Source organism: Pseudorasbora parva, chromosome 8 (genome assembly GCF_024679245.1).
Source record: "Pseudorasbora parva isolate DD20220531a chromosome 8, ASM2467924v1, whole genome shotgun sequence".
NCBI lineage: Eukaryota > Metazoa > Chordata > Actinopteri > Cypriniformes > Gobionidae > Pseudorasbora > Pseudorasbora parva.
Genome location: NC_090179.1, coordinates 43,065,900 through 43,079,069, shown reverse-complemented (window position 1 = coordinate 43,079,069; position 13,170 = coordinate 43,065,900). Strand labels below are relative to the sequence as shown.

The 13,170-nt window shown below is 38.8% G+C and overlaps 1 protein-coding gene across 7 annotated transcripts in view; it reads left to right on the top strand.

The window, feature by feature from the left end:
• The window catches only part of gria4a (glutamate receptor, ionotropic, AMPA 4a), a 189,378-nt gene that overhangs the window by 71,438 nt on the left and 104,770 nt on the right, over nucleotides 1-13,170 (top strand). For 6 of the 7 annotated variants that reach the window (XR_010906810.1, XM_067451357.1, XM_067451356.1 and 3 more), the window contains 2 exons: nucleotides 1,451-1,555; nucleotides 1,686-1,793. Coding sequence is in view for 6 of the 7 variants with exons in the window: in XM_067451357.1 (XP_067307458.1) it covers nucleotides 1,451-1,555; nucleotides 1,686-1,793 (213 nt within the window). In the remaining variant the exon portion in view is untranslated. Of the gene's footprint in view, nucleotides 1-1,450; nucleotides 1,556-1,685; nucleotides 1,794-4,492; nucleotides 7,034-13,170 lie in introns of those variants that run through there. The other variant, XM_067451361.1, reaches the window with a different exon arrangement.

Sequence of the window (13,170 nt, the reverse complement as noted above, 5' to 3'; positions counted from 1 at the left end):
AAATGTATGCGTTGACAGTGTTGACAGAACTGGACTAATATGGTCATACTTCCTGGTTCTAGTAGGAACTCGAGCTGCTGCGTTTTGGACTAGTTGGAGTTCGTTTATTAAGCGAGCAGGGCAACCACCCAGTAGAGCGTTACAATAATCTAGCCTTGAGCTCATGAACGCATGTACTAACTGTTCAGCATTTTGCATTGAAAGCATGTGTCGTAATTTAGATATATTTTTAAGGTGGTAGAATGTAGTTTTATGGATGCTAGAAACGTGCTGTGTACAGTAGCCAACACAAATGTCAAACGGGATTTATCTATTTTACTACATTACATAAAGCACCAAAACTTCAAAGGAATTATATTTGAAACTACACTTCTGAATAATACTGAAGATATTATTATAAATTACAGCAACACCTCATCCTTCCTTTACCTTTCAGATGTGGCTTGTGTTTATAACAATAATCTTGGGGGGGGGGGACTCATTTAAAGTAATGTAGTCGTCAGGTTTTAGCCAGGTTTCTGTCAAACACAGCACATTTAGATTATTATCAGTAATAATATCATTAACAATCAGCGTTTTGTCAGGAAAGGGATCGAATATTCAGCAGCCTGAGCTTTATCTTTTGTTCATCTCTATTATATCTGTTGTTTATTTGTCAATTAAATTTTTACAGTTGAATGATTTTGATGTTTTTTTGTATTTACTAATTCGGGGAACAGACAGTCTCTATATGTGATAATATCTTGGTGAAAGAGTTTCTATGTGTTGGGATTTATCTGACTTCTGTGACGTGAGACAGCTACCAGACGGTTGGTTTAGCCATTCCGTCTGCTTCCTGACCTGGGCCCTAGTTAGTCAAGGTTTAGCTCTAAGACTATGTGCCAAATAACTAGAGAAAAGAGCGGGACCATCCCAGGATTGATGGATGCCATCTTTTTTCAACAGGTCAGGTCTGCCCCAAAAGCTTTTCCAACTGTCTATGAACCCTATGTTATTTTGCGGACACCACTTAGGCAATCAGCCATTGAGTGATGATAGTCTGCTAAGTATGTCATTACTCTTTTTAACAGGGAGGGGACCAGAACAAAAAACTTCACGTGACATCTTATTTACGAGTTCACAATAAGTTTAATGTTGTTTTTAGTGATCTCCGACTGGCAAAGCTGAACATTATTAGTGCCGACATGAATAATAATTTTAGAGAATTTAGTATTAGCATTAGCCAGCACTTTTAAATTTGCCATAAACTAGCTATCCAATCAGTTTAATCTCTAGTTTGAACTCATCTTAAAAGTTTAATCCACTCAGCAAAATAAACTGTAGCTATAAATTATAATTTTTGTTCCATGCTTACCAAAAGTGATGCGTGTTCTGTCTTACTAATACTTCCTTGTGTGTGTGTGTGTGTGTGTGTGTGTGTGTGTGTGTGTGTGTGTGTGTGTGTGTAAAGGTGAGAATCCAGGGTCTCACTGGGAATATCCAGTTTGATCATTATGGACGCAGAGTCAACTACACCATGGACGTCTTTGAGCTAAAGAGTAACGGCCCCCGCAAGGTCAGACACACAACACACTTTCATGCATTTAGACACACACACAAGCAAACATTTACACACATACACACCGTAATTTCACCCAGAAGCCAACATACACTGGATTGATTACCCAGTCGTCTATCATCTGCAGATCGGTTACTGGAACGACCTGGATAAATTGGTTCTGGTCCAGAATGAGCTCTCGATGGGCAACGACTCCGCTATGGAGAACAGGACAGTTATCGTCACGACTATAATGGTAATGTACTCACAACCACCCACATCTGCAGTCTTACACACATAGCGCCATCTAGTGGGAGCAGGACATATTACATCAGTTAGACTTGCTTGAATAAAACTTACATTGCTTACTGACTGTATTGGTGAGAGGAACGAGGAAAGAAAGCGAGCCAGTGAAAGAGAGAGAGAGCTGATGGTGCATTAGTTCATTTATTATGTTAAAGTCATCAGTTCTGCCATAGATAAGGGAACAAGGGGTTACACTGAAGAAAGAACTTTGCATATGCGTATTAGGCTGATGTTTAAATTTCCCTTAAAAATGAACCACGGTAACCATCGTTTCCAACAAATCACCATAGTTATTGTCAAGGTGATTTTGGTCAGCGGTGTTACACCTATCCGACTGTTTTGGCTGAAATGTCCAAGGTCTGTCACATTCAGCGATTAATATTGGATGAGATGACAGACCAAATGACTGCCTGTGACATTTTCATCCCATTCTGTCTCGGATTGCTGCAATATGAACAGGAGCCCCATGCAAGCAATTATAATAGAAGGAATGTATATACGAATATTCAGATACGCTATGTGACTTTGCATTCGCTGTCAATTCTTTAGCCTGAGAACATTTACATTTAGATTAATGCATTTGGTAGAAGCTTTTACCCAAAGCAACTTACATTCCATTCATGCATTCTCTGGCAATGTAGCCCACGACCTTGAATCTACTGTTTTAAGCTAGTACAGGAATGCCATATCATGCACAGAAGAAGCTCACTGGTCACTGCCAAGACCACAAGAGCTGCCTGCTTACAGGCTCAGATTATTTCAAAATACCTAAAAGTTGCATTAAAGTCAGGGTCATTAACAAAGAAGTGAGTCGCTGCCTGACCTCTGATTCTCCAACTGCTGCAGTTTGAAGCTCGCAGCTGAAAATCGATGAGAAAGATAAAAAATTCAGAAGCATTTAGCTATTGAAATTAGACAAACTCTAGGCATTCATATATTAGAAAAGATGCATCTTAACAAAACCCAACTTTTCAGTAGGGTTGGGTATCGTTTGAAAATGAGCAATTCCAATTCCACTTCTGCTTTTAGATTCCCAGTTTTAATTCTAGAAGTCAAACATTTAGATATCAAATGCAAAGCCTTCTGTTGCAGCTAAATACTATATGAACAAAAATCAGCAGTCTAAAGAACAACCAACTAATAATTCAAACATTATTAAAGACAAGGAAACAGTCAGTAATTCAATACAAAAACTAATAAGCAAATTAGAAAAAGCAAAAATAAATAAAACTGAACAAAGTTCAGAAATTGAAATCAAATGTAAATAACTTTTTATAAATAAAATATAGGTTATTAAAGTTACACAAGTTATTCAGTCAAGAGCAGCGAGTGATTTTCTGTTTCTTTGGTTGTTTGATAAACATTAACACACAGGTTTATTAGGCTGCTGTCACTTTAAAAGCGAATGCACTGATCCAATACACTGTTACACATGCGTTTTTGTTGTTGATTACGTTCACTTCAGACATAACCGACTGTGTTTAAGAGGGTGTTTTGACATAATTTTGTGTGTATTTCGCCATTTAACTGCAAGAAGACACCAAAGTAACTAAATTCAGTTTTCAAGAACTGAATCGAGTTCTCTTTCGTGTCTTCTTTGGATTGAATTTAAAACCACATTAAAATGTGCAAACAGGAATCGATAAGTGGAACTAATTCTTATTTTATAACTAGTATCCGAATCCTGACTTCCTGACTTAGTATCAATTATCAATTACTTTTCTGTCACCATTTTTAATGAAAATGTCAACATTAGAATTAAAAGAAAATAGAACATATTAGGAAATTGAAAATAACAGTAAAATTAAAAGAGCAGAACATAAGATAAAGAATAAATACACTGTTTTTAATATGTGACCTTGGAGCACCGCCAGTCCTGCGGGTCAAAATGATCCGTTTTTCGTTTGTGCCAAAAATCATTAGGATATTACGATCATGTTCCATGAAGATATTTAATAAATTTCCTACTGAAAATATATATATATATATATATATATACACACACACACATACATACATATATATATATATATATATATACATATATATATATATATATTAGTAGTAATATGCATTTCTAAGGACTTCATTTGGACAACTTTAAAGGAGATTTTATCAATATTTAGATTTTTGTTCCAGATTTTAGAGAGATTTTCAAATAGTTAGGTCAAATATTGCCACACATCAATGAAAAGCTTATTTATGAAGCTTTCGGATGATGTATACATAAAAAATTGACCCTTATGACTAGTGTTGTGGTCCAGGGTCATCATATTTGCATTTCTTATTTCTCTTTTTTAATGTTAAGCTTTAATGTCATTATGGTTTTTACGCCTTTTTTCTGTTTGTATATTCAGTATTTTTATTTTCAAAAAAAAATGTATTACATAAATACAGTATGTCCTTCAAAAAATATGTGAAGCTTCTGTCCTTGATTTATTTGAATTTTTGGTGACAGTGATGGCTAAGAGCCGGCTGCCCCAGTTTTACTGTAGTAATAATGTGGCGGAAACTATGGTTACTGTGGTAAATTCTGTAAGGATTTAAATAGGGAAAAACAGCGATAGAGAATTATACCTTAGCAGGCTCCTCCTCTCTCTCTCTCTTTCTCCTTCTCTCTCTTTTCTTTTCTGCCGTGCGCTTTTTAAGGCGATGGAGAATTTTACCTCTGCAGGATCTTCATCGTTTCCATCACTGCTAAAGAATCCGCTGTTCAGACACTGAGCAGAGAGAAGAGGACGAGACAGCCGTGAGACATCAGAGATAGTGTAACCCGTCTCTCGCATGATTCAGCTGTTTTCAGACACTCCTTCAGCTGGGACTGCAGTGTTAAACATTCAGTAACATTCATCCCACGTACATGAGGTGCAATGCCAAGGGTGTAAAAAGCAGCTTTGTGGGGATTTCATTTTGTCTTTTTGTGACTGCTTGCCCTTGTTTTATGAATTACCCAGTCAGCATTTAAAGGCATCGTGAAATCAAAACCAACCCAAGTTACTTTCTTAACAAATGTCTCTGCTCTCATTGTGCATGATACTATACTTAAAAAACATCTGTTTTTATCTTCTTAAAATGTAATAACTCTCTCCACCTGCTTGTGAACATAAACAAGGCCTTAATGGGAACTGATACAAACCAATAATAGCAATTAGGCATGCACATGACATATGAACATTTTGGCCAATCGCGATAACCGATAATTCTTTATGTTGGAAGCCGATAACCGATATTTTGGCCAACAAATCTAAATGTTTATATCATTTTAGAGAACCTGATTATCAAAAACAAAACTCCCATTATTTTATGTAGTCTATATGACAGACTTGAAATGAGCTAGTAATATAAAATCGGGGGCTCGTCCGGGATCGCTACATGTATTTATTTTTTTATCATCCTAAGCTTTAGGACCATTTTAGGGGATTTCTGTCTGGATTTGGCCTAAAGCTTTCCATACCCACACACAGTGATCAGTGTCCTTTTACAGGAAACCCTTTGAAGTTACATAAAACATTTATTTTCCTTTTTGAAGTGATTTAAATCATATTTCAAGCTATTTAAAACCACCATGATGAACAACAGTCCACATCTGAAATGTCTCCGCTGGAGGAAATAATACATTCATTATCGGCTTTAATTTACCAGACAAATGTACTTATTGGGCCGATAAGGATAACATACAAAATTAACATATAATCGTCCGATACAGATATGGATGGCCAATATATTGTGCATCCCTGACCAGATTAATTAAATCAAGCCCTAACATTCACTATTTCCCAAATGTATATCTATATACACATATATGGTCAGACTTTAGTGGACGTTATTCTAAAGAATTTCATCAAAATGTAATAACTTTATCAACTTTTCTGCTGACATAATGTTCGCATGGGTGAAAAAAATTATATTAACCAATAATATCATAGCAAACCCTAAAACATTATTAGTATTATTATTATTACTCACTCTAAAATTATAGAAGTTGGAGCATTGTGGCACATTATGGATTTTATGTTGCCTTTAAATGTCCTGAAAAACATCTGAGGATTGTGTTTCAGAGATTCATTTCAATATTGATGTCTTTTTTTATGTGTTGTGCTAATAATTTGTATTCAATTTATTTTAAATTATTTTAGTAATTTGCGTTAAAAGAAAAGAAAATGAGAACTAGCTGAAATAAAATGGTTTTAGTTGTAGTCAATGATAACCCTGGAGCAAACTCTCTTTTCCTGAATTAATGTGACAATGATATGATGCCCAAACAAACATTCCCTGAAACTTTGAAATGCAAGCATGTTAGTCTGTATGTATATATTGATCAGGATCAAACATCATTCAAAAGTGAATTGAGACTCATTTTAGGTCGCATTTACACTGCAGGTCTTGAGGCCCAATTACGATTAGTTGACTATATCCGAATTTTCGACGACCAGCGACCATCTAAAAAAATGTGACCCATATCTGATATCTGCATTTACACTATACACGTACTTTCCTGGAAAAGCTTAGGCTGAAAAGAAAGCAAAAATGGCGTGATTTGAAAGGCAAAATTTTGGCCAACGTCCGAATATGGCACTGACCCCTGAGCTGATTTGGGAGCAGAGTCTGCGCGGTAGAGAGCAGGAAGTAGAGCCGTGATATCAAAACCCCGCCGACACTCCCGCAGTATCTGTTAGCTGAGGAACAACTCATTATGTTGGTGTGAAACGGACGTGGAAATGTAGACATTAGAGTTAAAGCTCCAATCTCCTTCTGAAAATCCTGTTTTGGCTTCACTTTTTGCGACACGTTTGATCCAATACATATAAGATTTATTGCTACGTATGAATGTGGCTTGAAACCGATCAGAGAATATCAGAATCCGTGTACTTTTTTCCTGCTTACAGATTCGTAGGTCATATCCGATCTGTGCCACATGGGAGGAAAAAAACGATTGCAATTGGGTCATTTGAACCATGCAATGTAAATGCAGCCAAAATGTCTAATTTAATGGCTGAATTCTGTTGGATTCAGAATTCCCTCCAAAACACATTAGTCTCGAGCACATTAGTTAAACGCTTCTGACACACTTTGTAGAATCTAATTTCCAAACATACCCTACAGGAAGCAACTAATGTACAGTGTCATAGTGATAGTATTCTGAAATAGTTTTACACCAAGTCACCGCTTTTACAAAAAATATTAAAGCCGTGATATCTCTCTCTCTCTCTCTCTCTCTCTCGCTCTCTCTCTCTCTCTCTCTCTCTCTCTCTCTCTCTCTCTCTCTCTCTCTCTCTCTCTCTCTCTCTCTCTCTCTCATCCTTGTTTAACCATATAATGGCTGCTGAAGAGTGTGTGTGTGTGTGTGTTTTGTTTATCTGACTTAATTGCAGAAAACAAAAAATCTCTTTAGTTGCTCTGATATAAAATAGCTTGATTCAGATTCTCTGCGCTGTTGCACTGATGTATTAAACTCTGCTGAAAATGTAAACACGGAATCAAAATTCACTCATTTACTTCATTAAACTATAATAACTTTTCTAACCTCTGAAACAGCCGTCCTTCTCAGCCGATGTTATGTAGATGTATTGGTTAATATTAACCAATAGCCAAATAGTTAAAGGGGGGGTGAAACACTCAGTTTCAGTCAATCGCATGTCAATCTTGAGTACCTATAGAGTAGTATTGCATCCTTCATATCTCCGAAAAGTCTTTAGTTTTATTATATTTATAAAAGAAATATAGGCTGTACCGAGTCTTTCCGGAAAAAAACGAGCGCCTGGAGGCGTATCGTGTGGGCGGAGCTAAAGAATGACGAGCGCAAAGTGGTGACGTCCTCAAGCGTGGAGAAACCCATCTATCTCAGCTAATACAGATAATGATCCACAATCAAATTCGGAGGCTGAAATAGAAACAGCAACAGCAGGACGTCTGTCTCTGTGGTATGGACTGTATTTAGTGGCCTGTCAACATTTGTCTTTACTCTCAGTTTATGAGGACATGATTCGGTTTATATTATATGGGACCAAACCTTAGTAGCAAGCAAAACGGTTTTGCACATCAGACTAGTGTAACGTTCGAACAGCAATGAAGTCCGTTAGTGCATTTGAATGACGAAGCACGCGATCGTGTCGTTTACTGATGTTTACTCACGCGACGATAGCCGACAGCACAGACATTTGAAGCAGTTTTACTCACCGGCTGCTTCCAAAGCAGGACCGAACCTTTATCGCTGGGGCCGCTCCGTCAAAAACACACTTCTTGGAGTGTGGAGATCCACTTTGCGATGCCACTGAAGCATTTCTGCTTTCAAATCGGTTCAAATGCAGTGCTGCCTTCCCGGAATGCTGTCCTGAAGCGTTGAAGTCGCTTAATGTCAAAGTGGAGGAATGAAGTGGAGCGCGGCGCGGACTATAACCGACATTAGTGTTCACGGACGACTGGATCTGCAGCTGAGAGTGTTTATGGGCGTGCATTTCCTCTCTCTCGCTCTAGTCACGCACGCACCCTACCGGGAGAAGAGCCCGTACGGCCCATACAAGGACCTTCCGCTCTATTAACGTCAAGTCGACCCATAATCGAAAAAAACTCTCCGAAACTTGTGAGAAACCGGAAGGAGTATTTTTGACACAGAAATACTCCATCAAACGTCCAACATTAGTTTGTGAAACTTTGTCTATGTTTAGGATGGGAATCCAAGTCTTTAACAGTGTAAAGAGCTCAGTGTGCATGAAACAGCATTTCACCGCCCCTTTAATTATAGTCAGTCTTATAGGCCAGGGTTTTGCAAACTGGGGTCCGTGAGTTGATGAATAACTCAACTCTAAAGTAAAATTCATAGTCAAATTATAGTCGACTTTGTCTTGTTTCCAGTCCAAACATCTAAATATTCTTACAAAAATAATCATTTACTAGACAAGTAAAAATAATTGTCTTGTTCCGGGGAAAAATAACTCAAAGTTAAGAGAATGATAAATCTTTAATTTAAATATGCAGTTATTTTATATGTGATCACTTTATTTAATTTCTGTACCGTTCTGCAGGCCAGAAGGCCTGTATTATTTAATGTACACATGAGTGAGGTCAAGTTAAACATTTTAGTTAGAATTTTATTTTTATTTTATACTGTGCATTGTTCCAATGTGCTAAATAAATATTTGCATACTTTGTAATTGATTTATTATTTAAAACTTTGATATCAATTTATGTAATTGCAATGCCTTGATTTTTTGTAAAGTAACAGTCATAGCCATTAATGCAATGGTTACTATTGGTTACAATAACTAATAATTGGCATAATTTCTTTCGGTGTTTCGGTTTTCGGCCTTGGTTTCCTCTTTTTCGGTTTTCGATTTCGGCCAAGAATTTTGATTTCGGTGCATCCCTAATATTCAGTACGCAGATATAGACGGAAATATTTTAGGTCAGAGAGGTCTGGCTGACAAAAACCGTCTGTGACTCGGTGTTAGGCTACTGTTACAGTTAATGCAACCTTTCTATCATCTTGCCAATTTAATGCCGGTTAACCTTTATTTAAAAAAGGTTATGGCAATAATAGCAAATAATGATAGATTTGAAAAATAAGACTCTCCATTGGGAAACACGGAGATGAGCTTGACCTTCAGCCTCCGCATTTCAGTTTTCCGCTGGGTGTTTCAGATCTCCCACAATGCACTGCAAACGCACACCGAGCTCCGACGCCAATCCCATACGAACGCACACTTTTACACCGCCACAAAACATTTGTGTGCGAATGCCATTTCAAAGAAGAACTATGTAATTACACAATGCGAGCACAAACAAACGGGCCGATTCTCACTATAAATAGACGCGTTAATTAATCCGATGAGAGTTCTGGCATCGATCAGGCGTGAGTGTGACAGATGCAGAGGAGCATGTCACGATGCACTAGCGACACATCCAGATGTGTTTGTGATAGACAGTGGATGTGTGTTTGTGTTTATGCTTTGATGGGTGCGACATGTGGGCTTCAGGCTGAGAGAGAGAGAGAGAGAGAGAGAGAGAGAGAGAGAGAGAGAGAGAGAGAGAGAGAGAGAGAGAGAGAGAGAGAGAGAGAGAGAGAGAGATTGCTGAGTAACTGATAGCTGTAATTAGTGTAACTCCAGGCTGAGGGGATGCGATGCGTGTTCCTTCAATGTAACGTTCATTAACTCCACGCCTGCAGACAGCAGCCTATTTATCTAGACTGAAGCCTGTGAGATCATGAGAATGGGCCGTTCCAGCCACACGCACACACACACACACTTATTCATTCTCTCATTTCTGAAATGTGGGGACATTCCATAGGCGTAATGGTTTTTATACTGTACAAACCGTATTTTCTATCCCCTTACACTGCCCCTGCCCCTAAACCTACCCAACACACACACACACACACACACACACACACACACACACACACACACACACTGCCCCTGCCCCTAAACCTACCCAACACACACTCACAAACACACACACACACACACACACACACACACACATACACACACACACTGCCCCTAAACCTACCCAACACACACACACACAAACAAACACACACACACATACACACACACACCCTGCCCCTAAACCTACCCATCACACACACACACCCTGCCCCTAAACCTACCCATCACACACACACACACACACACACACACACACACACACACACACACACACACACACACACACACACACACACACACACACACACACACACACACACACACACACACTCTCTCTCTCTTCATACTTTAATGTCCTTTTCTCCTGGATGGGAAGCTTTAGAAGTGGAGAGACTGTTGAAGTGAAATGATTCAGTCATAACTCAGTTAATATTCTTGCTCAAAGCTCAACCTACCCATTAAAGTAATATTCTGAATTAAAGTAGCAATCGTTCATTACAAAATGAAAATGCAATAATCATTTACTCACCGTCATGTCGTTCCAGTCCGTATGAGTTTCTTCCTTCTGTGGAACATAAAGAGAGATGTTTAATATCTATATGTACATGATATAAAAGTGTCTGTAGAGCACTACATAAGTCACTATATCTATGAACAGCATCGAGGCATAACACACACCGTTTCTGCCCGTCTGATGTTAATCTTGAGTATCTGTAGAGTATTACTGCATCATTCAAATCTCTGAAGAGTCTTTAGTTATTATCCTATTTATAAAAGAGAGATCAGCCATACCGATTCTTTCTGAAAACACGTGGCGGCGTGCAGTGGGCGGAGCTAAAGACACACACACACACACACACACACGCACGCACGCACGCACGCACACACACACGCACACACGCACACACACACACAAAATACATCATGGCATTACTTTCATATGTGTTGTGTTCATTATATGCACCGATTGCCAACAGAACACACACATTTGATGCAGTTTCACTCGTCGCCTGCGGTTTCCATTCATGACCGGGAACAAACACACACACGTGCACAACTCAAGAAACACAAACAGCATCCACTGTTCCCTTAACGCTGGGTTATTTGTGAAGCTGAACAATGTGAGCTTTCCCTTACACCAGAAACACACACACTTCTTTAGTGACGTTGTTGATCTCATGTCTAAAAACACAACGACAGCGCCGCCGACGGCTCCCGTAACCTGAACAAAGCTGATGGACATGCTGATGTGTGTGTGTGTGTGTGTGTGTGTGTGTGTGTGTGTGGGCATGTTTTTGTGACATATGAGGACACAAATGTGTGTAATGCCATGGGTATGACACAGGTATTACAGGAGAGGGTGAAATATGAGGACATTACCCATGGCCCCACTTTTCAAAAGGCTTATAAATCACACAGGAGGAGTTTATTTAGAAAGTAAAAATGCAGAATGTTGTGTGTGTGTGTGTGTGTGTGTGTGTGTGTGTGTGTGTGTGTGTGTGTGTGTGTGTGTGTGTGTGTGATGGGTAGGTTTAGGGGCAGTGTGTGTGTGTGTGTGTGATGGGTAGGTTTAGGGGCAGTGTGTGTGTGTGTGTGTGATGGGTAGGTTTAGGGGCAGTGTGTGTGTGTGTTTGTGAGATGGGTAGGTTTAGGGGCTGTGTGTGTGTGTGATGGGTAGGTTTAGGGGCAGTGTGTGTGTGTGTGTGTGTGTGTGTGTGTGTGTGTGTGTGTGTGTGTGTGATGGGTAGGTTTAGGGGCAGTGTAAGGGGATAGAAAATATGGTTTGTACAGTATAAAAACTATTACGCCTATGGAGAGTCCCCATATGTCACAAAAACAAACGTGTGTGTGTGATGGGTAGGTTTAGGGGCAGTGTGTGTGTGTGTGTGATGGGTAGGTTTAGGGGCAGTGTGTGTGTGTGTGTGTGTGATGGGTAGGTTTAGGGGCAGTGTGTGTGTGTGTGTGTGATGGGTAGGTTTAGGGGCAGTGTGTGTGTGTGTGTGATGGGTAGGTTTAGGGGCAGTGTGTGTGTGTGTGTGTGTGATGGGTAGGTTTAGGGGCAGTGTGTGTGTGTGTGTGTGTGTGTGTGTGTGTGTGTGTGTGTGTGTGTGTGTGTGTGTGTGTGTGATGGGTAGGTTTAGGGGCAGTGTGTGTGTGTGTGTGTGATGGGTAGGTTTAGGGGCAGTGTGTGTGTGTGTGTGTGTGTGTGTGTGTGTGTGTGATGGGTAGGTTTAGGGGCAGTGTGTGTGTGTGTGTGTGATGGGTAGGTTTAGGGGCAGTGTGTGTGTGTGTGTGTGATGGGTAGGTTTAGGGGCAGGGGCAGTGTAAGGGGTGTACTCCGTCACAGAATTACTCCGTCAAACGTCCAACTCATTGTTAAAACTTTGTCCATGTTTATCATGAGAATCGACTCTTTAACAGTGTGAATAAGGCAGAATGCAGGAAATACTATCAGACCCCCCCCCCCCTTCAATAACCACAGGTAATAGCAAATAGCACCAGTCTCATGTATAATGTGTTCTAGTTTTAAAATGTATTTGCAGTGCTTCCTTCTTTTCTTTCATCATATATTAATATATTGACTAGTAAATATATAAATACATTTATTTCAATTACAAATAAAACGATCACAAGAATATTTACTCAAAACAAAAATTGCACCAGTATATTTACTCCAATTTTTGTTCAGACAATATTCTTGTTTATTTTTTTATAAATTATTAATTCATATATTTACTAGTAGATATATACATTAATTTAAAAACAAAATCATAAGTACATTTACTCCAAACACACTTTATATTCAGCAAATATACTTATTTGTAATGTACTAGTAAATATTAACAATAATAACTCGTTTTAAGTATATTTAATTTTAACACTTATTGTTCAATAAAAAATATATATGTATGTATATATGTATGTGTGTGTGTGTGTGTG